We start from the raw sequence: 23,464 nt of genomic DNA, 5'->3' as shown, positions 1-23,464 counted from the left end.
AAAACGGGTCTGTGACCCATTTTGGGTCCCGACCCTAAGTTTGGGAAACATTGATGTACACCTATGTACAGACCCTGAATTTTGTTGGTGGGACAAAACAAGCATTTAGAAGTTGCTAGCTTAGACATTTTTCATATTTTTTCCAGCACTTTATAGACTAAATGACCAAGTGAATAATCAAAAAGGTATCAACAGATTAATCTATAATGAAAAGCCTCACAATCAAAGCCAGAATTTATTTGAAGTCCATAACAAAAAAATGACTGACGAGTTTCTAAAGCTTGTGTTTGTTCACTCTTTCACAGGTGGCAATATTGCTGGAATGGTAACTAAGATTGCTCACATACAACTTATTACTGTTTTCACACCTTACACAGAATGTTCCTGTATGTTTTTTTGCGTGGTATCATACATGGTCCACATTGTGTTTTCCACAGTTCAGTGCACTGTATCCTGAAATGGTGGATGCTGTTGTACTGCTGGACTGCTTTGGATTCGTGCCTACAGATCCAGTACTTCAACACTTTTAATTATCACTGTATTACATTTCAAATCTTTAAAGGGAAGGTCATCTAATAGTAGCAAATTGATTGCTGCAGTAGTAGTGCATTATCTTTATATCCTACTCCTGTCAGTAACTTCTGTCTCTTTTCCTGCAGATTTCTTTTTCCAAAGTGATTAGGCAGGGGATGGATGACATGCTTCAGTTTGAAAAGAAGACAGAAGAGAAGAAAAGAGTTTACACTTATGAGAAGGCAGTTGAGAGGTAATACACAACTCCAGTTTGTGGCCAATTCAAATGAAATTAACCTTAATCTGTGTAGGATGTTTTGTGTTTATGTGAAGTGTGTTAAAATGGGAACTCAAAAGATTGGGGAGTACTAATGCATATGCTAGAAAAGTTGTTTAATGCCTTTTGTGGCTCCAGAGGGAGCTGCGTTAAGACTGATAAAATACCTCAAGTAATGACACTTGAGTCAGCATTGGTTGGGATTGAAGACTACAATTTTAACGTTGCATTGTGGGTAATGTAGGCGCCATAATTGTTTTTACAAGTTTGAAGAATATGTGGAATACAAAAGACAATATCTCTCTCGTTCTGCAGCATCAGTTTGTATCCCTTTTCAAAACTCCATCATAAGTCTAACAATTTTAAAGGAATACAATACTAAATGTGTGGAATACATAATATAATTAATCCCGTAGAAAAAAACCCGGATCAAAATAAAATATTAGAATTTCAATGCCAAAGCACCAAAGTCTGCTTTTGGCCAAAGTGATAAGGCAGGGGATGGATGAGATGCTTCAGTTTGAAAAGACAGAAAAAACTGAAAAGAAGAAAAGAGTTTACACTTATGAGAAGGCAGTTTAAGTATCCATTACACATAATTATTTCAGATTTCTTTGTCTCTAATGTCTGCTTGGCTAAAGTGTTGTATTTCTTTCAGGTTGTTGGCTGCCAACCCGACTCTGTCTGAACATCAGTACACATCCTTTTAGAGCGAGGTCTAGTTCAAGTTGACAAAGTATGTTTTACTTTTCTTCTCTGATAATCTCACTTACACATCTCACTTTCTCTCGTCTGCTGGCTGCTGAATGTGTTCCTCTCCAGCAGGATTTGTATTCTCCAGAGACCTGCGAGTACATTTTGTAAGTCACTTCTAACCTCCAAACCTCCCCCACATTCACCACCTCCTCTCTCTAACTATTTTTGCCCAGATGTTTAACATTCAGCTTGTGTAGTACATGTGGTTCATTATATGTTTTCAGAAAAACATAGTTCCCATCGTATTGTCTAGTCTGGAGATGCAGTCAAGGATTCAAGCCTCTGTTCTAGTTGTTCTGTAAGATATTGATTAACCTGAAATGGATATTTGCATTATAATGTTATGACTGTCTCAAGTCCCCTTGTGGGTCCTAAACCAATAATTTAATGTGCCTTAATGAAATCCTGAAAGCATGTCATACTGAACAAACATGTTTAAAATGTTTTTTTCAGAGGAGACAAAGGCTTTGGTGCAGCACCAGAATCAAAACAACTGAAACTTCTCCAAGGATATCATGAGAGGAATGTGAGTTTGAATCTTGGAGAAAAAAGAAAATATAAATATAATTTTGCTGGAAAAAGTTTCTTATGATAATTTAACATATCGTAATACCAGCAGGGTGAGGCTATTTTAGGAAATTAAAAATACTTATTCATATGAAGTGATGTCATTAAACTGCAGTAATTGCAGCATTGATATTTGTTTTTGTACCTGACCCACCTTGCAGCAACACATGTAGACAAAAATAATTTGGTAATTTGAACACTATGTTGGTGTATGTGTGTTGTTCTATTATTTTGTGGCAGGCAGCTGCACAGATCTAAAAGTAGTACCATAGTACAGACTCAGTATCTCAGAATGTGCAGAAATCTTAAAGTGCAAAAAGAGCTCACACACCAAATCAGATTCCTGTTTTGTTTCGTTCTAATGTCCTAATTTAGAAGAGGGGACATCGACAAGAAGTATCTTTATTAGATATAGGCTCAGGAAGGTCAGGAAGTAGGAAAGCGACCTCTCAAAGTCTAGATGATGGTGGTCTGCACTAGTATATCTGAAAGACCAGGAACGGACATTTGGCCAGGTATGATGCAATAGGAAATCATGAATGAAAAGAACTTGGTCAGTGTGGGAAAGCTAAAATGATGGAGAAATTAGAGTGGGAAGAGATTAGACTAGATTCAGTAAGTACCATTACAACAACATACAGTGTAGCAAACTCCAGTCTAACAAGATAGTGCAAAAGTATGAAGATATATGTAAAAATTAACAAAGATGCAGAATGAACGACAAACAGATGGGTAGTGATGATAGTAAGGGATGTAACTGTGAAAGACACAAAGTAAACAACATAATATGCTAAATGTACAGTGTTTTAGTAATAATGCCAAAAGGATCTTTGTCTGTCTCTCTCAGCACACGGTGGTGACAGTATCAGGCGATCATCACGTCCATCTGAATGATCCCAAAGTTGTTGCTCCATTGGTTACTGACTTCCTGCAGACCAAAGTGCTCTCACAGCAGCTGCCGGCATAGTGGACACGGAGACACACACACACACACACACACACACACACACACACACACACGCACACACACGCACACACACATACACACACACTTTCATTATGAAATTTCACACTTTAAGCTCAGTACTCGGTTCTCCTCTCTCTCAGTCATTAACATAATATTGCTTGAGCAGCATTTGAACAAAAAAACATTATAAAGTTTCTTCAGGGACTTTGAATAATCATATCTAAATGTGTAAACCTCCACTGAATCAGTTATTGATGAAATTGCTCCTGAAAATACTAAACATTTCCAAAACTTAACATATACAAACAGAAGAACAATTTATCCACAGTTGACAAGACCTCATATACATATCCTACATTGTTCAATGGATCTATTGTTTCTTTATGTAACTTGTACGGCCAGGATGTTGCATGTCACCGTTGCATTTGAAGCTGATCTGCAGGGACATGCACAGACATTTTTTGGGGCAGGGGCTCAAGTGGAAAAGGGCACTTCTCATAAGTCTTGATTTAAAAAAAATGTTTTTTAACAAAACGTTAAATATATTAACACAACTCTGACTTCCTTTATTTTAATCAGAACACAACACAGTCTAATTTCCCGTCCTAATATCTAGATTTTTTATTCAATAAACATATTTGTTTGACAGGGAAGCTGTGCGCAAACCTGAATGTATATTCAGTTATTTGAAAAAGAAAAGGAAAATTAATAAGCTTCCCAGGAAAAGGAGCACTTTTCTGTCAAGGAAAGAAAAGGGCAGGTGCTCAAGGCCCTTTTGATGTTTATGTGTGCAGTGCCTGCTGATCTGTTTAACTCTGCTTTTCATGAATCTGCCGCTTGTGCAGAATGAATTAAAAATGGTCATATAAAGAGATGACATCCCCTGGCAACTTTTCATTATGTAGGCCAATCCGCTCTATATTCAGCTTATGTCTTGGAGCTAGCAAGACAAAAAAAAAATCTTTTCCCCACCACTTTTACTCAGGGGAGTGACTCCATAAAAGACTGCAGCTGCCGTCAGTCAGAGCAGATATTAGAGGTACGGCTCACACAAAAATGGCCCCCTCTTTCTCAATGTCACATAAACTGTGTGATGGCCTTGCTGTTAAATGGAGTGGAATTGATTTTATGCAGCGAGCAGCAAGGCGGTGAGCATCCACAGACATCTGAAGGGTCCCCTCCTCGTCACACTCCCCCCTCCCAAAAAATGATTATAGTTATATAAGTTTCCCTCCCACTCCCTCCCTCCTCTCCGCCATGAGCAGGGGTGTTGTCATAGCAACCCCCACCCCTCCTTTTGAACGTCAGAGACAGGAGCTTGGTAGGATAAGAGCCGCATGCAGCTTCTGTCTCTTGTGCCTCTCGGAGAGCACCTTTCACCGTCTCACATGCAACAGTCAGAGCTGCGGCGTTGGAAACAATCTGATGAGTGATTTGACTCACGACTGCTGCACACCACATACCATCTAAGACCAAGAGACCAACAGATTCAGCAGCGACTGCAGGTAAGCATGATGACTTTATTTACTACTGAGCACTATTTTTAGTACAACACTTGCGTGTAAAAATCATTGTATCTCAGTCTGGTAGAAGCAGTGACAGACTGGAGGCTGGGAGCTGATTGTGTTGATGCATGGGAGTGTAACACTGATGGCTTTGTAACAAATGACAAAAAATAAGGGGACACAGAGATGCTGTCATGTGTGATATTTCACCCTAAAGGATTACTTTTTTTAAAAACCTGAACATCTCTCCTTCTTTCCTTCCCTTTCTCTGTCATGTCTTTCCTCTCTGTCTCCTCATCCGTTCTCTGTCCTTTCCTCCCTTCCCTACCTTTTCTTTCCCTTCCCTTCCCCACATGTGACAGCCGTGATGTCGTGGCTGTTCCTGGACTGGTTCGTCCCCCTCTATCTGCTGGTGTCGGTTTTGGTACTGGCAGGCTTTGGAGCATGCCTTTACTTCCTTGAGCCAGGGCTGCAGGATGCCCACAAGTGGAGCAACAAAACAGTCCGGCATCACCCACTGGTGGCGAGTGTGAACTGCAGAGATGACGATAGCAATGCCCTGATATGATCAAGAGGGCGAGGTGGAGCAAGGCGGGAGGCCATCTGGACAGGGGTGCTGCCAGGACACCGGCGGGATGGGAGTCGACACCTTACACATGGAGAAATAAAATGGAAGAAGAGAATGAGAAAGATGGACGAGAGAATGCCCTGTCCTATCATTCCAACTTTTCTTTGACCTCTAACATGCTTTATGTAGAGATCAGAGGAAAGTGAAGCAGAGAGGGAAGCTTAATGTGCACGGAGGAAAAGACTTCATGCAGGATAAGATTGTGATGTGTTTGGAGGACATGTTGCCCTTTAGGAATGTGATTTAAACATGATGTAAATGTCACGCCTTCATCTACTTGTGCCAACTTTTACATACGTTTTGTAATTTGACAATCACTTTACATAAATCATGAAGTTATACTTCTACTTATATTGTGCATTAAATTAGTGAAGTTAATGACAGAAGTGGAATGAATTTGTTGCCAGTGGGGAGGGTTTTTAATCCTCTCTCTCTCTCTCTCTTTGGTTATGTCTGCACGGCAGCTGCTGAGAAGCATGAGGATTGTTTGTGCCATTGTGCCAAAATGGTGTTAGTAGTGACTGTATTCAAATAATATGTACTGAATAAATGCAACACAATTTACTCAAGATGCCAAAATTATCCTAGATGAACCAAGATTACTGGAAACTAGTATTTGGTAATGCTCAAAGTGTTTATTTTTTGTTTTCATTGTTTTTACTTGACGGCATGGTGAGGAAACTGTGGGTGTGTAACAACCCTCTTTTGATGATTGTAGGCTTCCTTAGTTCATACAAAATAAAGTTGTTTAATCCTCAATTCTTTGGATTTAATCTGCATGTTATTATGAAGTTGATCATGTTTAAGATTTATGTAGTCTATCTACAATGGTGGTGGGAGGAAACTATGTATATTTACTCAAGTACTGTACCTTGGTACAACTTTATGGTACTTGTACTTAATCTGGGTATTTCTTACTTATACTTACTGTACATACTAATATTATGTAATATCAGGGGCCCAGTAAATCTAATTTTTGATACTTTTAAGTACATTTTTCTGATAAAGTGAAGGATCTGTACTGTAAGTAGACACAGTAAGACCACATTCAGACTTCACAGACATCTCATAAACTAAACAAAAATGAGAGACCAGAGTGGGAGTGAAACAGAGCAGCTTCAGTATCAAGGAATGAGAGAATGGCACTTCTGTGCCCACTACTTCCTACTGAGTTCCCCGTCTCTCACTCTGGGACTCATTTACTCAGTGTGTCAACAACAGAGATATTGCTGCAGACAGCAGGTTAGTGTCTGTTTTCCTTAAAAGTTGCATTTTTCAGTGCCACGATTTGTCATGTAGTGGGATTTATAGTGTTAGTGCATAGTTAGCTGTCTTTTTGTTTCAGATTTGCAGTGTTTGAAAGTAACTTGGTAATATTTCTAAGTGCTGTACTTGTTATGCCACTATGCCCTTTATACTTCTACTACATTTATTTTACAGCTATGGTTGCTTGCTACTTTGCAGATTGAAATTTTATGTAGAATTTCTTTTAATTAATTTATAAAAACTTCCCCTAAATGGAAGTGGAATGCAACCTACATATTAATGCATTAGTTTTAACAATCAAACCATACTATACCATGCTATTAAATATAGTAATATAACTCACAGGGGCTTTTATTTCTATACTGTTAGCACTTGCAGCTATTTCTGTGCTTTAACTCAAGTAAGATTTAAACGTTTTGAATTGAAACATAAATAATCCAATTTATTGAATAATTCTTTATTTTCATCTCTTTTCTCACAACTTACAACAGAATGAGTGTTTATGACCGTCTGGCACCTTTGATCCCTCGAGTATCTGCATCCTCCAGACAGACACACGAACATTCATCAGTCTGTTTGTCTCCTCCTCTGTCCCTCTCTTCTCCTGTCATCAAAAAGAAAGCCATTCAAATCACATCATTTGATAAGAAGGGACTGATCTGTGAACAACACAACACTAGACAGTCAAACACTGGCAGGTAAACAAAGCTGTAGCTTGTATTCTTTTCTCAGTTTCATGATGTGTTAATATTGTCAATGTTATGATGAATTTATTTTGTAGTTTACACTTTTTCTTCTTTCCTTTGGCTGCAGGTCTTTCCTCCCAATTGTTTCCTCCAAGCCTTCCAGTCAGCCTTCTCGGAGTAAATTATGTCAGCATACACAGAGAAGCCTCGGAGAAAGACCTTCAACCCTCCCAAGAACTGAGCCCAAAACATACAGCGCTCTTACTCTCTCTGCAAAGCCCAGCATCTCCATCATTCCTGCTTCAAAACCAAATTCCTCTCCCACTCTGAAACCACAGCCAAAGGATTCTCCTCATCTCCCCTCCTCTCAGTTCAGTGATCCTTCTTCATTATTGCTCCAGCCTCAGCCAAAGTCGAGTGTATCTCTGACTTTGACTGTCCCAACACCCAGACTGAGTCCATCTCCTACTTCCCTGTGCCAAGGGATGAGTTTGGATAGCCTAGGAGGCAAGCAGCCTTCCCCTGTCGCTAAAGAAAGACGTGCTAGATCGATATCCATGTTGAATACTAAAGTTGCGCATGAGTCCATTAAACAGATGTCTTCAAATGAGGAAAAACATGACATTCTTGACCAAGAAGCTTTACTGGATTTCACTCATCCCGGGTTGAGGAGAGATTGTCCCATGTCTCGACATCAGACTTACTCTGAGTCCCAGAGACAAGCAGCCACGTCTCAAAACTCCTGCTTTTTGGAAGGCACAGTTGGTTTAAGTAAAAGAGAATACATTGCTAAAGATAAACCAAAGCCTCCACCTAGGAACATAAACATTACGTCAATCCCTAAACCAACGTCAAACATCAAACAGCAAAAGGGATTTCTGCCAAGTGGAGCGACAGGTACAGAAACGTCTCTCTCAGAGTCTAAAGGGATTCATTTTGCTAATGTTGTTCAGGGAGAGTCTCAATCAGTGTTTGATGTACTGGCCACTCAGTCGAGCCCAAACCTTCACAGGCAGTGTATAGACTACCCTCAGAGGAGAAAATACACCTCCAAGGACAACTCATACAAACAAATGTATTATGAGAGAAGTCCAGCTTCCCCAACAACTCCCAAAATGTTATTTTCCACAGAGCAGATATTGAATCACTCACCTGATATTAAGACCAGGAGAAGACAATTTGACTTCAACAATGACACAAAAGTGGATACAACATTTCAATCCAATATCAGGAGACCTCGTGAAGAAAACAACATGCAGACAATTACAGGAAATTCATCTAAACTCTCTCAACAAACCAGTGTGTCTCAAAACATCAAGTCTCCTCAGAAACAGAGATTGTGGTCTAAGGCTCTGGCCCCAGTAGCTCAGTCTGACTGTGTTTCAAAGGATTACAGCTGTCAGTCAAGAGACATTGATCATGAAACGGAGTCTCTTCAGTGTGCATACAGATTAAATCAATTTAAGACATGTCTGGAGGCACCTCAAACACAGGAGGCTCTCCGACCTGCCTCTGTTGAGTGCAACACATCAAAAACGACCCTTTCAAAACTTGAAATTTTCTCACACAAACATCAGTTTGATCCCAAACCAAATAAAAGCCTCAAAGAGTTAAACCTCAGTGACACAGGACTGAATCAAATAGATATTTTTGCACCATCTGACCATCCTGGGGTGCCTGCAAAGCTACCACAATATCCCTCAGAGAAATACTGCCCATTCAACACAAACAGTTTTGTCATCAGTTCAATGGGGGTCTTTGACCTGCCATCACATCAGCCACAGCACAGAGTGCACCAGAGACCAGACGAGACAACAACAACAGCTTTCCCTCCTCTACAAAAACCAATTTACTCTCCAGCAGACAGAGCATTTATCATGGAGGAGCCAGATGACCCGTATTACGTCACCATGTACTACCCGGGGTCAGTGTACGTAGGTGAGTACAGAGCTATCCAAACCACTTGAAAGACTTTATCTGAACAAAGTCAACAAATCCCTTAAATTACACAAGGCAGAGACTCTTTCACCTCTTGTTTTAAATGTTTTTAGAGTCCAATAATTTTATATCTAAGGGGGTGGGAAGTCAGTGGAGTGGGTGGAGGGGGGGGGTGTCAAAGAGGACAGCAGAGGGAATTAAGACATTGCTCCTTATCAGTAGAGCAACAGACATGCTGAAGAGAGACACTACAACGTTGGTTAGAAGACTCTATCAAATCCTAACCCTGAAACACAGCCCTCTACAGAGACAAACAAACAGCCAAAACATGCAGAAAGGAAAGCTAAAGAAGGATGACAGGAGAAACACCCAGAGATAAATTGTGAGTAGTGTGGTGTAGTTAAGTCAACCCTGTAGATTTTGTAGTACTATCACAGGATATAGCCTGGATTAAACAAAGGTTGCATTCTGTACGTCCATCAGTTCTGTAGTCAAACAAGGTTGATTGTTACACTATGATAGTTTAACACTTATTGAGCAGATTACGATTTTAAATGAAGATGATGAGTTTGTAAAAAATAGTTTGTTATAAATAAAACTACTCACCAGTGTCTGCTTACATGTTAATGCATCAGTTTACCATTTTAAGCTACTTGTACTTTACTGTAGTATTTCTATTTTTTGCTACTTCAACTCCAGTACATTTCAGAGGAAAATGTACTTTTTACTCCACTACATTAATCTAGCATTTATAAATACTAGTCATTACAAAGTACAATTTTACGCAAAATACAGTATGATTCTATAGATATGATCTATTTTGATATATAAAGTCATAAAAATGTAGCTCTACATAAATAGGCTCATACTCATCTAATAATTTAACAGTGACAGGGCCCAGTCTGCATACATGATCCATTTTGATAGTTTAAGTACATTCTGTTCATAATACTTCTACACTTTAACTTTAGTAAAACAGAACCTATACTTGTATGGTGTATTGTTATTGTACATTGGACTATGGTCATTTTACTTAAGTATATGTGGATCTGACTTCTTTCACCATATAACTTTGTCCAATAATAATTTCATCTAAAATGTTCCCTAAAAATAGTCTGCATGCATCACTGACAGACAGAAGACACTGTTCCAAATTAGTAGTTATAGTGCGCATGCGCGCTGCATCTCCCCACTCCCTCTCCTCTTGTCGCCTTGGTAACGGAAAAGGGGGGCTCAGGGCTGGAGGGAAGGGAAGGTACCCAGAATATTCACATGACCGCTCTCATCTTGTTAACTCTGTGTTTGGATATACATCGTTTGTTATTGGGCACGATTGATCGGTCAGTCAACTAAAAGCAGATTTGCGGCTCAGTTGAACGGGAATCGGTAAGTGTGACTCACGTACATCAACGGACTGTAGCTAGCAGCTAACATGGAACCGCCGCTAGCTGGTAACGTTAATGTTATAAGCAGCATGACTGGAGAGAGACAATGGAGCTCGACAGGCTGTGATGAAGCTTACCTCGTGTGTTGTCAAAAGATACAAAATGGTTAGTTAAATATGGAGCCTTGTAGTGAGTGCCCTTAACGTAATTTGCACGTCCACCCAGAACAAACAGTGCAAAGATAACAGCTATTGTATGCTTTAGTGTTTCAAGTGTGATTTGCCTGCGGTATTTAGCTCACAATGAATAGAGCAGGAGGGCAAGCAGAGAGGGGGAGATGGGCTGCATGAATCACAGTGACAGCCACTTCCTCACTGACCTGTATCATCTGGATCTAACATTGCGGCTGCAAAGACTTAAAGCATGACAGCAGGCTGATCCATGTGTGCACCCTGCAGGGATGAGGTAATCAACTATCACTGTTACCATCTGCCTGCACTGTTTGCTTCACTTCATGATCAGTTTACAAAAAATATACACTGTTTTCTATCTTACCTGTAGTGGTGTCAAGCCCTGCATATACCAATTTTGTATCAATTTCTGAGATTTATCCACCCTGATACAATACTGTAACGGTGAATATAGTTTCAGTTGGGGTGAGTTTCATTATCAATTATTATAGTCATTTGGTCTAAAATACCAAATGGCAGAGTCCACTGTAACATCCTACACCTCTAAAGTCTAGAGTGTCTGACAAACTCAGTTTACTATCACAGTAGACTTAGACTGAGAAAACTGGGAAACATTCAAATTTGAGTCAACCAATGACCTTATTTTTGTATATTTACTCTTTTACATTTGATGGACATACAGAAATATAGAACAAAAAGTACCAAACGACATAGTGACACATTCGACAACAATGAATACTGTAACCTGTAGTCTGTATTAATTGCACATTATGCAGAAACTGTTTTCCAAAGTTGATCCCAATTCATTCCAGAATTGTATTTGTGTCATTAAGAGTGTCAGTTTATAAATTGTGAGCACCAAGATATGTCGTTAGCAGAACATTTTGCATCTGTAAAAAATAAACTAGCTCTCTGGTGGACAAATTAAGTAAGTATGATGATACTGTTTCTCAAATAACTTTAAATACATCTTTTGCATTTCTGTACTGCAATTAGTTGTCATCAGCCAACATCTACACTGATACTTATCTGCAATAAGCTAAAATCGATGAAGATTGAAAAAGAAACTGTATTCAATGTGGATATGTGAGATCTGGCCAAAACCCAGTTAGCTGGATAAGGTTCAACAGCAACATCTCGTTTCACAATGTCCCCACTACTCTGAAGACTGATGTCTTCAAAACCAAAACCAAAACTCTCTGCAGGGCTAGATGTAGGCCTACATGACAAAAATAATATATTTTTTAGTTTTCATTTTAGTTAATTTGGGTGAACTAACCCTTTAAAACCAATGTAACAACCCATCTTCACTGTAGAACAATTTAAAAGGAGGAGAGGATCAGCATGCTCTTCTAGCCTACTTCCTAATGTGGCAGTATTTTCTGTTGATGAAAAACTGTATTGTAAATTCACCTCATTTCCTTTTCTTCTGCAGACATGTCAGACATAGTTCCTCCAGAAGTGAGACCCAAACCAGTCGTCCCTGCCAAGCCCCCTAATGTGGGGGCTCCATCACCCTCCAACCCCTTCCCACCCCAGGGCCCCGGCATTGGGGGAGGAGGTGGCGTTTCAGTTCCTCCAAGTGCCATTCCAGTCCCCATCGGGAGTCACGGTCACAGTGTGGGTCATAATGTCGGTCATGGTGTGGGCCACGGTGCGGGCCACGTTGGAGGTCACACTGCTGCGCACAATGGAGGTCATGGTCATGGAGGCTCCAACAGCTCCAGCGGTGGATCCACTTTGCTGGGGTACATTGGTATCGACACTATCATTGAGCAGATGAGGAAGAAAACCATGAAGACGGGCTTTGACTTTAATATCATGGTTGTTGGTAAGTTACAGAATTAGGTAAAAGATGAATATCTGTGTAAAGTTGTGAAAGAATATTTGTATTCTTTGTCTAGGATTTTAGTTCTTGAAGAAAAGCAAAGCAAACTAATTTTTTCCTCTTTTTTTTTGTCTTGCTTTTTCTATAATTGTTCCCTGCTCTTTGGCCTTGTCCGTTCATTTTTTTCCGTCTCAGGTCACAGCGGTCTCGGAAAGTCAACTCTGGTGAACACCCTATTCAAGTCCCAGGTGAGCAGGAGGAGCGCAGGATGGGCCCGTGATGAGAAGATCCCCAAAACTGTAGACATCAAAGCGGTGTCTCATGGTGAGTACAGGGACGGAGTTTCTGTTCTTTTTTTAGAGCCAGACATTTATAGCAGCATTTCCATCTGACAGAGAAAATTAACAACCTGTGACCGCGTTCTTAAAAGTCCCACATAGCCTACTTACAGTCTATTAGTGCACCCTGGTAGCTGCCAAGGGAGCTTGCCATTTATTTTAGTTGAGCTACAAATGCTCTGGCCACCTTCTGTTTATTCTGCAGGTACTTTGTGTGAGAGGTTTTGATGATTTGTATGCTGTGTCCATTTACTGAGAATGAATGTTCCTTCCAGGTACATTGCTTTGGAATTATTATACTAGAACTACAACTGCGCCCTCTAATCCTGCCTTGAACTGACCAAAGTTGGAGAAATTTATCTAGCTGATGTGATCCTCACCTAGCTACTGCAAATGTGCGACTCCCAACAAAGATAGTAAAGAAGTGAGATGTCTCACTCTGTAGCTAAAACCGAAACCTAAAGATACAGGGTGAAAAGAGGATCTGCAACAAAGTGCAGTACAACAAAAATGTGGTGTTATTTGAAAATGAAACCATGTAATCCTTTTCTGGTACAACCTCCAAATACAATTATAAATCTGAAAATGAGCATTATATGGGCACTTTAAGGCAGGGAGGCAAAGGGTCCAGTAAGAAACACGACTAACACTTTCACTACGTCATGACAAATGTTGTTTAGTTATCGGCAAGTACAGCTTGTTCTTGGGCCTACAGATTCCGACTGGATCGCTGACAGCTTTAACTTGACACAAATACATCAATCCTAGGAGTAATGTCCGTAACTGTGATGATTTTGAAAGTGTTTTTCTGTCAGGGCCTGTGGACAGACTTGTTGATCTTCAGCCCAGATAATATTTACTCGCATACAGAGCTGCATCACAACTTTTTTTCATTTTCATTTGACTTTTGTTTGACAGACTGAGCTTTTGTAATGGTCTCTTTTGTCTCACAAAACCTCTGTCATCCTTTTTCCATTTTCTCAGAATTCAGATTTCAACAGACCAGCCAGTCTATGTGTGTCCGTCTGTCACATTGAAATTATAATAGGACATCTCAAATGAGACAAACAAGCTTGTGTGTCTCATCCGCTAATATCTCTTTCACAAAAAGTGGATGTTATTTAGGCTTTCTTACTCAAAGCCTAAAACGTTTGTTACCATAACACCACATAGTCTCTGAACTGAGAGCTGTGTTTCCATGGTAACAATGAACGACCCCTGCTGACAACTGAAACGAAGAGGTAAACCTGGCTCAAATTGTGGTTTGCTGACAATGTCGTAGAGTGAGGAATCAGGCTTGTTTTACGCATTGCTGAGTTCCTCTCATAAAATTATATTCTTCCACAATACAAAAGCTTTCTGCTTTAATGAACCAAACTGAACAGCAAGAATCGGCCATGATTTAGGTTTAAAAATAGTCCTAATTGGCTAGAATACAGAACAGATTACTCCTATGCAAAGCAGTACTATGTGTAGTATTTGATAATACGACTTTGGCGCCCCTCCCCCAGTGTTAGTATCAAATAGAAAGCTCTGCATGCTGTTTATGAAATCAGTTGGGGACTCTTCAGCATGTAGCATTCAGTACATGGCATGTAGGACTGAAGAAGTGACTGAACTCGTCTATATCCTTGATGATTTAACAGCAACAGGGACAAGTGGGGAGATGTCAAACCCTTGGACAGAGTTCAGTGTTTGGTTGCTACATTTTTACAGGACCATGCATACATCGCCTGTGGTTGACAATGACCTAACATTATTATGCTCTTGCTAGAAAGGGACAAATCGGAATGAGACACAGCAGACGTGTTACAAATATCTCTATCAGATCATTCATACTTTGTTTGCTGTGTTTCTAGCTGTTTTTCTTTTATTCCAAACATAAACACATGGACAATATGTTAAATATTCAGATACAGACCAGTTCTATAAAATAGATTGTTTTCCAAATACAAAGCAACACTGTGGTTTATGTTTCTTACAGTCCTTGAGGAGGGTGGGGTGAAGATGAAGCTGACAGTCGTTGACACGCCAGGCTTTGGAGACCTAATTAATAACGACAACTGGTGGGTTTCCCTGCATCAAGCCCCATAAATGTCATCATTATTGCATAGCTTACCAATAACAGTTTTTTACTTGTCACCTTACCAAAAGCAACATTTTGTTCCCTGAAACCTTATTGAGAATGTTCTACTCAAGTGAAGTCTTTTTCTTCTCCTTCTCTTTTTTCTTGCCCAAGTAACTTTTACTCTCAAACTGCCCCTCTCTTCCGTATCCACAGCTGGGACCCCATTTCCAAGTACATCAATGAGCAGTATGAGAAGTTCCTAAAGGAGGAGGTCAACATCACTAGAAAGAAGCGCATCCCTGACACCAGGGTGCACTGCTGTCTATATTTTATCACCCCAACTGGACACTCGTGAGTTAAACTCTGTCAGCACTAGAGATTAGTAAAGTCACGTATCTGATCTAAAACATGTTTTTAGTAATTTGTTGGCAAAGAGAGCAGCATACATAATTTAACTTATTTTTAATTTTTTTTAATTTATACTGTTTATTGAAATTTTATTGAAATTACAATTTACACTCTGTTTTGTAAGTAATCACTACTCTGGTCCTATTCATGCACAATGCATGGAGAGATGTCAGAGTGGGTGGGCTGCCAGTCCTGGACCAGCGCCCTGGGCGGTTGGGGGGGGGTACGTTGTCTTGCACCTGGCAGTGCCCAGGAGGTGAAGTAGCATCTCTCCAGCCACCTATCCACATTCCGTACTTGAACCGGCAACTCCGGTTCCCAACCCAACTCCCTACGGGCTGAGCTACTGCCACCCCCACCCCATACATATACAGCATACAGTCTATGTCCCTTTATCAAAAATATTTAATTTCAGATGAACTAAGCCTTAAATCAAGAGAGCTTCTTTGTGTTGAAACAACATTCTCTCCTGAACACCTCACAATTGGCTAATGCTGGCAGCTGTAAAATTGCTCTTTATTGAATAAATAGAGAAAGTCTTTTGTGTAATACAGCCAGTGTATCCTATCCTTCTTAGCCAGGGTAATTGAGACGGACAGAATGTTTTGTGAACTGGGACACAACCTGTGTCTATTGACAAGCCCATTTCTTTAAACAGTTTCCACACTGTTAAGTCTTTTGTAATTGCTACACGACTCGGGAAATGCAATGAGAAGTATGAAATATGATTAATAAAATCTTTGTGCCCCTTTTTACTATTTGTTATTTTGATTCTCTTTTCACTGACGCATGCGTGCATTCCTAAAGACTCACAGCCTCTAAATCTACCGACTTACTCACTTTCCGTGTCTGTCTTTTCTGTTCTGTGTCTGTCTGTTTCTCTGTCCCAGTCTTCGACCACTAGACATCGAGTTCATGAAGCGCTTGAGTCACTCGGTCAACATTATTCCTGTCATTGCAAAGGCAGACACAATGACCATTGAGGAGAGACAGGATTTCAAACAACGGGTACGTGTTAACCAATGATGATGCCACTGAAGCTATATGATAAATTGGCCAGCAAAGCCTATATATTAGCCAATATTAGCTTATTTTTCCAATATGGTATTGATAAAGGTATCCATTTATACAGTGTGTCAACATCAATACGTATCAAGAAATGCCAAAAATATGTTTGAGTTATTTTTATTATATTGTTTGTCTTCTACAGAGATAGGTTATTTTTCAACTTCAAAACGTCCTGCTCAGTACATGTTTTGGCCTGTAAAGCTGCTCTAATCAATATTTTATCTATTTTTATTCAATGTATTTTTTTTTTCATTGGGTTAAACGACTATGTGTAATATGAAAGGTGACCTTTGTAGTGTTTGTCACTACAAACGTCACATTTCATATTACCCATAATAATACACAGAGAATTATCACCCAACTCTGCGGTTCTACTCATTTCTATGGAGCATTATAGCATCTTTTAACTAAATTTTTGGTTTTACATCCCTCAGTTTTTTTGCTTCACTCTCATAGCATCATTTTTTTGGCCACAGCAGGCAGCTGTTTTCAGTGAAAAAGCTCTTAACAACCCACTGTACACCACCTGCTCAGCACCAAGCAGCAGTAAGACGAAGTTAGCGACCAGCTGGTGAACATAGTGGAGCATTTAGCAGCTAAAGAGACAGATATTTCTCTCAAGAGTTATTGGTAGAGACCAAAAACAGAGCTAAAAGTAGAGTAAATATTACATTCATTAGGCAACCAATAAACAAACACAAATGACAAATGAATGCTAATGTTGTTTTCTGTCTGCTGGATGTGTGAATAAGCAGCTGTTTGCCAACAACTTTGGTAAATCCCCTTTATAAGGTGATAACGTGTCAATGTTGTGTTTACAGCATGTTGTTGCTGCCCCTAAGTGGCCAAAGATGCTCCAAAAATGTTTATGTAATGTGTGTATGTAAAGAATATTTGCCAATGTTGGCTTATCGGAATATTTTTAAAAACCTTCTCCAGAGTGTGGGGTACACAAGTGATTTGAAACAGTGATCAGATGAAGTTGTGTCACAGATCTGTGTTCTTCCCGGGCTTCGTTTTGTGCTGTAGGTAAGGAAGGAGCTGGAGATGGGCGGGATTGAGTTTTACCCACAGAAAGAGTTTGATGAGGACATGGAGGACAAGAGCGACAATGACAAGATCAGAGTAAGTGGTTCTGTTCTTTCTTTAACACATATTTGTCCAAGAGTCTTCCCCATCCTTACTTTACACCCAGCTTGACCCACTCTCTCTTTTATACACTCATGCACTGGCTCATCCAAACAGAATGTCAGGGCACTGGGGCATGACGTGTATTTGTTTTATCTCATAAACCTTGTGCAGCTCTCTTCGGTACACTAAACCGTGTTGAAATGTCTCTGTCCATAGGAGGCGATGCCCTTTGCTGTTGTGGGTAGCGACAAAGAATATCAAGTAAATGGCAAACGAGTTCTGGGGAGGAAGACAGCGTGGGGCATCATAGAAGGTGGGTTATATGGCCTTTCTTTATAAGTAACATTTACAGTCAAATAGAAATAATATTGATAGTGTAAGGACTAGATATGACAATTGATTCTATGCAATGTTTTGTTGCAGTTGAAAACCCCAACCATTGTGAGTTTGCTCAGCTGAGAGATTTCCTGATCAGGTAAAATACTCTTTTAAAATCAAACTCAATGCAATAAACTGGACTTAAGGAGCCATTAGAGACATGGGATATCTCGTATTAGGAAACTTTCTTTGCGTCATAGTATTCAACAACATGAATTGTGGGTAATAAAAACTAAAAATAGGGCTGCATCCATCCATCCATCGTCGTCCACTTATCCGGTAATGGGTCGCAGGGGGGGCAGCTCCAGCAGGGGACCCCAAACTAGGGCTGCAGCTAATGATTATTTTCATTATGGAAGATTTTGCTGATTATTTTCTTGATTTATCGAGTGGTTATTTGGTATATAAAATGTCAAAAATTTGTGAAAAATCACAATTGAAGTCTTTAAATTGAATATCATTATTATTATTATTATTATTATTATAATTTATTGATATTCAGTTTACTACCACAGAAGGCTAAGAAAACCAGCAAAAATTAACATTTGACATTTGAGAATTTCTGCGCAAACAAATGACTCAAATGATTAATCAATTACCAAAATAGATCGCTTTTTCTGACGATAAACTAATTGACTAATAGTTTCAGTTATGAAACATAATGTTGTAAACACAAGCATAATAAACCCATAATAAGTATTTTGTATTTTATACATTCTGTATAATTCTTTGCTCGTGAGGGGATCATTTTAAATGTAACCCTGTGGCAAATCCCATTGATTCCGATTGCTTCCTGTGTTCAATAATGCTTTTGCAGTTGGCGAGATTTTACTGCTGCATTAAACCTAAAGATAACAATCACTAACACGTACACAATAATGCTGTTATCTCCCTGTCAAATAGACAAGTACATAACTTGTAACATGTCTGCTTTGTGTACCTGTGTCTCTTTTTTTCAGGTCTCACCTCCAGGATTTAAAGGAGGTCACTCACAACATTCACTATGAAACTTATCGTGCCAAGAGACTGAACGAGAATGGGGGTCTCCACCCCATATCCTCCAATGACACCCAAGAAAGCAACCTGTAGTCAGTTCAGTCCGAGTGAGAATACAAACAAAACAGTGCAATGAAGCTGATGGATTAATCTATGAAATATTATTATCATTGTCACCACGGGGTTGTTGCATGCTTGGAAAATAATTTAATATTCTACATATTCTTTCCCACAAACACATATCAAACCCCTCTGGATTCATTTTAAAGCCATTCCTATGAATATTTGGATGAAAGGGAAGTCACTAACAGATAACTTATAAAATTAACAATTTATCAACTGCCAATGCCTTGTAATTTATCCTGAAACGGGTAGTGTAAGATTAGAAAGTGCCACATTATTATGTGTTTAAGAGGCTTTTTGTGATGTGTTGCAACTGATGTCTGAATTCAGACAAATGAAAGAATTTGCTCAAAATAATGAAATCATAATTTCTGCACAGTAGTGATGCACGAGACAGCTCTGCAGTTAAATCTGTACAAATTGCTTTCTTACAATTCTCAGCAGCAACTATTCATTTGAAGAAAGAATCCCTGTGGCTTTCCTGTCAGAGGGGGCTTAACAAACAGTACACGCTGTGCTGTCTTCTTTAATACCCACCCTCACAAAGAAGACAAATGAAATTACTCCAATGTTCCCTTGTGCTATTTATGTTTGATTTTCCATTTTTCCACGTGCTTGCATAAACCTGCATACTATAATGAGAGAAAACATCAGTCACATATGAAATGCAATTCTGTGGGCAGCAGTGTGTTAGTAATTGTGTGTAATTAAATAGCCCACAAGGTGCATGACTGTACATACTGCAGATTCTGTAACTACATGGTTCACCATAATAGTGCACACAAACTGAAAACTGTATGACGATACAGCTCCGCATGCTTTGCTACACCACAGTGGGTATAGAGGAAAGAAATGTGCTCCGGTGCATTTCTGCTTACTTGCATTAGTTGTTTAGGCTCTTGCAAAGTATGAAACACATCATTGGTTTTAATAAATATTCCTCTTTTTTCTGGATTCAGATTGACTTTGTAAACTTTATTGACAGCTAAATGGACAACGTGCACCCAATTTTATTTCTTTATTTCTTTCAAGAAAAAAACACTACTGTTGCTCATGTTTTTTGTAAGGCTCTGTAAATGTAATGCATTTTCCACCTCATTATACCCACTGGTCTTTCATAAAAAGATTTTTTTCTGACACAAAAGAAATAGAACCAATGGTGTACTTAGTATACCGGATGATAGGTGAACAGAAAATTTATTTTTTTAATTTTAATTTTCTGTTTGATGTCTTTTGCATAGTTTTTTGCGAACATATGGAACTTTGATGCGGTGACCAATATTTGTGTTAAAGGTGGAGTCAGCGATCCTGGACAAATATTGTTAATATTTGGACTCAACACCTAAAGAAATACACCCCTCGTCAGTGTTCCTTTTTTAGTGCCCCTTTTACTCCTACTGACTTTCTCTTTATACAACCATGGCCTTTCCCCTGTTCGGTTTGTTTCCCATTTACAGAGCCAGGACTGTGTATGAACACCCAGTTTATTTTTCAGCACACACACAGAGGAGACAGCTAGCGGACCGTGAGAAGACAATTGCTGAATTTGACAAAAAGTCTATTGGATTAAAATTGCGGACTCCACCTTTAATGCCTTTTTAAACTAAAAGCAGTATTGTTTACCACTTGGTGGCAGCACTCTCCCATGTATAAGCAGTTACTCGGTAGAACAAGAAATACTTTGTGTCCTCGGACATTCCGACTGCTAGGATTTTACATTTTTACACAGTCCAGTGTTATAGTCTGATGAAGTTTACAGAGTTTGGGTCCTCCACTGCTGTCAGGGATAAGTCATATATATCTCCAGATCAGGTTTACAAGAAGCTTTAATGATATTACACCAGTGGTATACACTAAAAGTGTTGGTGTAATTATTCCAAATCAATTTGATTTGTTATATTGTAAACATGTTCACCAAGTTTTGCTCAGAATTATTTAAACTCTAGAGCACAAATACGCCAAAATTACAAGTAATTCAATCTTTCGATATCTATCAATTTTTTTTTTCCAAGTTGAATCATCATTTTATACACTCATATCCATTTGTGTGATTTTGATATGAAATGTAACATCGGCAACACACTTAGAATCATCTGTGAATTTAGTGCAGTCAAAGGTTTCAAGCAGAAATTTGAAACAATGTTTGTGTGCATGCTTGTCCATATTGCCTGATTACTTAAAGCCAATCAGTTCACACATCGCTGCAATTCTGAATGTGTGATGTGTACATTAAGTTGCTATTGCATGAGGTAAACACTCTGCTGTCTTAACTCTCGTCTAACTAAACTGACAGCACACTGGCCTCATATCACTAATTACTTTAAATCAGTAGAACGTCACTATGTCCATTTATTTAATAACCACTTTTCTCAAAGTTGCTGTGATACATTGATATATCATGTTCAGTGTTGTATTGAGTTATTTGTAAATTAATGTCTTTGTCATTATTGTAATTTATTCTTTATTTAATAAAAGCACATTCCCATATTTGTTTGACAAGAGCTGTTATCATTAAAGTCTCAACAATGAATACATTTTCAAAATGCTCAAATTATTATATGTGGTATTTTGTTACGTTTATAAGAAGTAGTAGTATTAGTAGTAGTAGTAATAGGTGATATAGGACACCTTATGTTGAACTTACATGACTCAAGATTCTCAAAGTCAAGAGCCCCAAGGAAAGCTGTAGTGAAGGAAACAGGCTAATTATAGATTTGTATATAACTGATTATTCTAAAAAAAAAAAGAATGAAACAATTAGCTTGTTATTAATGAGCATAATATCTAATTACTGGAACACAAAAAGTAGACAGCTAGTTTGGGTTTAATTTATCAAATTTGAATTTGACCATCAATGAACTGTGAAATTACTACAGGCTGGAGTGATCTCATCTCACCCCTGGTTCTGCGGACTTCTACTCCCAGTGTGCATCTGGAGGGCAGTCTCATAATGAGCTGCTGTTTTAGTCAATCAGACACTCTGTACACACCGATTTTTTTTAAAAACATTTTTTTTTATCATTATCAACATCCGCTCCTATAGTACGTCTATAGTAAACTGTATAGCCATTGTATAAACACTCAGACCCTTAAAGACAAAATCTTCCTATTAAATCAAAATTTTTAATCCCATAGCCTGTTGTGGTTGTGTATATTTCTGTTTCCTGTATTTCCCTGTTGATTGTTCATTTCTGTACTGTGTTTTTTTCCTGTTTGTGTATGATTCAGTGATTATTGTGTAGGTTTGTGTTCTCTGTTATTTGTTCTGTTTACTGTTTCATATCCTAGTTTCCTCCCTTGTCTTGCCTAGTTTAACTTCCTTTTTTGTGTTTTCCGGTTAGTGTATGTTCTGTTTCCTGTTTGATTTTGATGTCTCGTTTTTCGCCCCTCGTCCCTGTCTAGTTTTACTTCCTGTGTTTTACCTCCTGTCTGATTGTTCTGCCCTACCCTGATGTATTTCACCTGTTGTATCACCTGCTCCTTGTTTGCTCATTACCTCTTGTATTTGACCTCTGTGTTTCCTTTGTCTCGTGTCAGATCATCTTTTTTTTTGTGTTGGTGTCCTGTCAGTGTGTTTCAGTCGGTGTGCCTGTGTTTGGAATCTTGGTTTCTTTTTTGTTCCTGTGAGTTTTTCCCCGGTCTCTGTGCTCTTGTTTTAGAGATCCTGTTGTTGGTTTTTTTCCATCCTTCTGGACTTTAGTTTTTACCTTCTTCCTTTTGATACATTGTGTTAGCCTACTGCTTTTTGGATCCCTGTGTTGGTTGGAACTCTGCTTTTTGTTTCTCAAGCTCAAACCATTCCTGCCTGATCTCTGCATTTGGGTCCACAATTCCCTGAACTGTAACATAGCCATTACAGCATAAAAATCATGTGTTCCATTATCAGACTTTTTGTCTAGAGCCTTGGCTTCAAAATTGTAGTTTTAACTATTTTCCACCAAATTGAGCCATGTATGCCCTATGGGACAAATACACAGTATTTTACTTGTTTCCACTACGGTTATTGGTGCTGTATTATGCAGCACTGCAGTGTTTGATGCAATGCATCAAAATCAGTGTTTCTAATCATTGACATATCGCAGACTGTGAAAATAAAATAGCATTTAGTACATAGAAAATGACTTTTGAGGGCTTTTTTGTATAAAAACCGTAAATCTGCTTGGGATTTTTTTTTAACAAACTGACATTTACAGGGTTAATAGAGTGTTTAAAAGGTCAGTGATAGTGAAAAATAAAATTAATATAATTTCATGGCAGTTCTTTTTACGATCACATCCAGGCAACTTATTTTTGATGCACAAGGGTTAAACTTGGATCTCAGTTGTGGAACGGTGTCACAATTGCATGTATTGACGTTCCTGCAGATGTGTCGTGAATGACAGTACATCATGACCATGAGGCTCATATGTTGTGACTAAATGTAAAAAAAAAAAAAACATGAGAAGCT

General features: G+C 38.9%; 1 protein-coding gene, 1 long non-coding RNA gene and 1 pseudogene across 5 annotated transcripts in view; 2 read left to right on the top strand and 1 right to left on the bottom strand.

Moving 5' to 3' along the window:
• The window catches only part of LOC116670295 (serine hydrolase-like protein), an 8,003-nt pseudogene extending 2,031 nt beyond the window's left edge, over window positions 1-5,972 (top strand).
• Window positions 1-11,472, bottom strand: part of LOC116670299 (uncharacterized) — a 23,234-nt gene extending 11,762 nt beyond the window's left edge. Inside the window, exon 1 of the long non-coding RNA XR_004326996.1 lies at window positions 11,460-11,472. This is a non-coding gene — a long non-coding RNA (uncharacterized LOC116670299). The remainder of the gene's footprint in view (window positions 1-11,459) is intronic.
• On the top strand, window positions 8,860-20,351 carry septin3 (septin 3). Of its 4 annotated transcripts, none has more exons than XM_032500662.1 (10): window positions 8,860-9,103; window positions 12,115-12,510; window positions 12,703-12,831; window positions 14,830-14,911; window positions 15,127-15,264; window positions 16,212-16,329; window positions 17,419-17,514; window positions 17,737-17,833; window positions 17,944-17,995; window positions 18,858-20,351. In XM_032500662.1, the coding sequence occupies exons 1-10, from the start codon at window positions 8,914-8,916 to the stop codon at window positions 18,985-18,987; spliced, it is 1,428 nt and encodes a 475-aa protein (XP_032356553.1). In that variant the 5' UTR covers window positions 8,860-8,913; the 3' UTR covers window positions 18,988-20,351. The 4 variants fall into 4 exon arrangements, with proteins under 4 accessions (XP_032356553.1, XP_032356570.1, XP_032356560.1 ...); XM_032500679.1 differs by lacking the exon at window positions 8,860-9,103 and adding an exon at window positions 9,330-9,485; XM_032500669.1 differs by lacking the exon at window positions 8,860-9,103 and adding an exon at window positions 10,280-10,489.
• Window positions 20,352-23,464: the final 3,113 nt, after the last annotated feature.

This window comes from Etheostoma spectabile, chromosome 2 (assembly GCF_008692095.1).
Source record: "Etheostoma spectabile isolate EspeVRDwgs_2016 chromosome 2, UIUC_Espe_1.0, whole genome shotgun sequence".
NCBI classification, from domain to species: Eukaryota; Metazoa; Chordata; class Actinopteri; order Perciformes; family Percidae; genus Etheostoma; species Etheostoma spectabile.
Note: the sequence above shows the minus strand (reverse complement) of the source record. Positions and strands in the feature narration are given on the sequence as shown.

Bases quoted from the DNA above. Each gene is read 5' to 3' on its own strand.
- septin3 (XM_032500662.1), top strand. From the start codon at position 8,914: ATGGGGGTCTTTGACCTGCCATCACATCAGCCACAGCACAGAGTGCAC. The intron at 9,104-12,114 runs GTGAGTACAGAG...TTTCTTCTGCAG, and splicing joins CCCGGGGTCAGTGTACGTAG to ACATGTCAGACATAGTTCCT. The intron at 12,511-12,702 runs GTAAGTTACAGA...TTTCCGTCTCAG, and splicing joins CTTTAATATCATGGTTGTTG to GTCACAGCGGTCTCGGAAAG.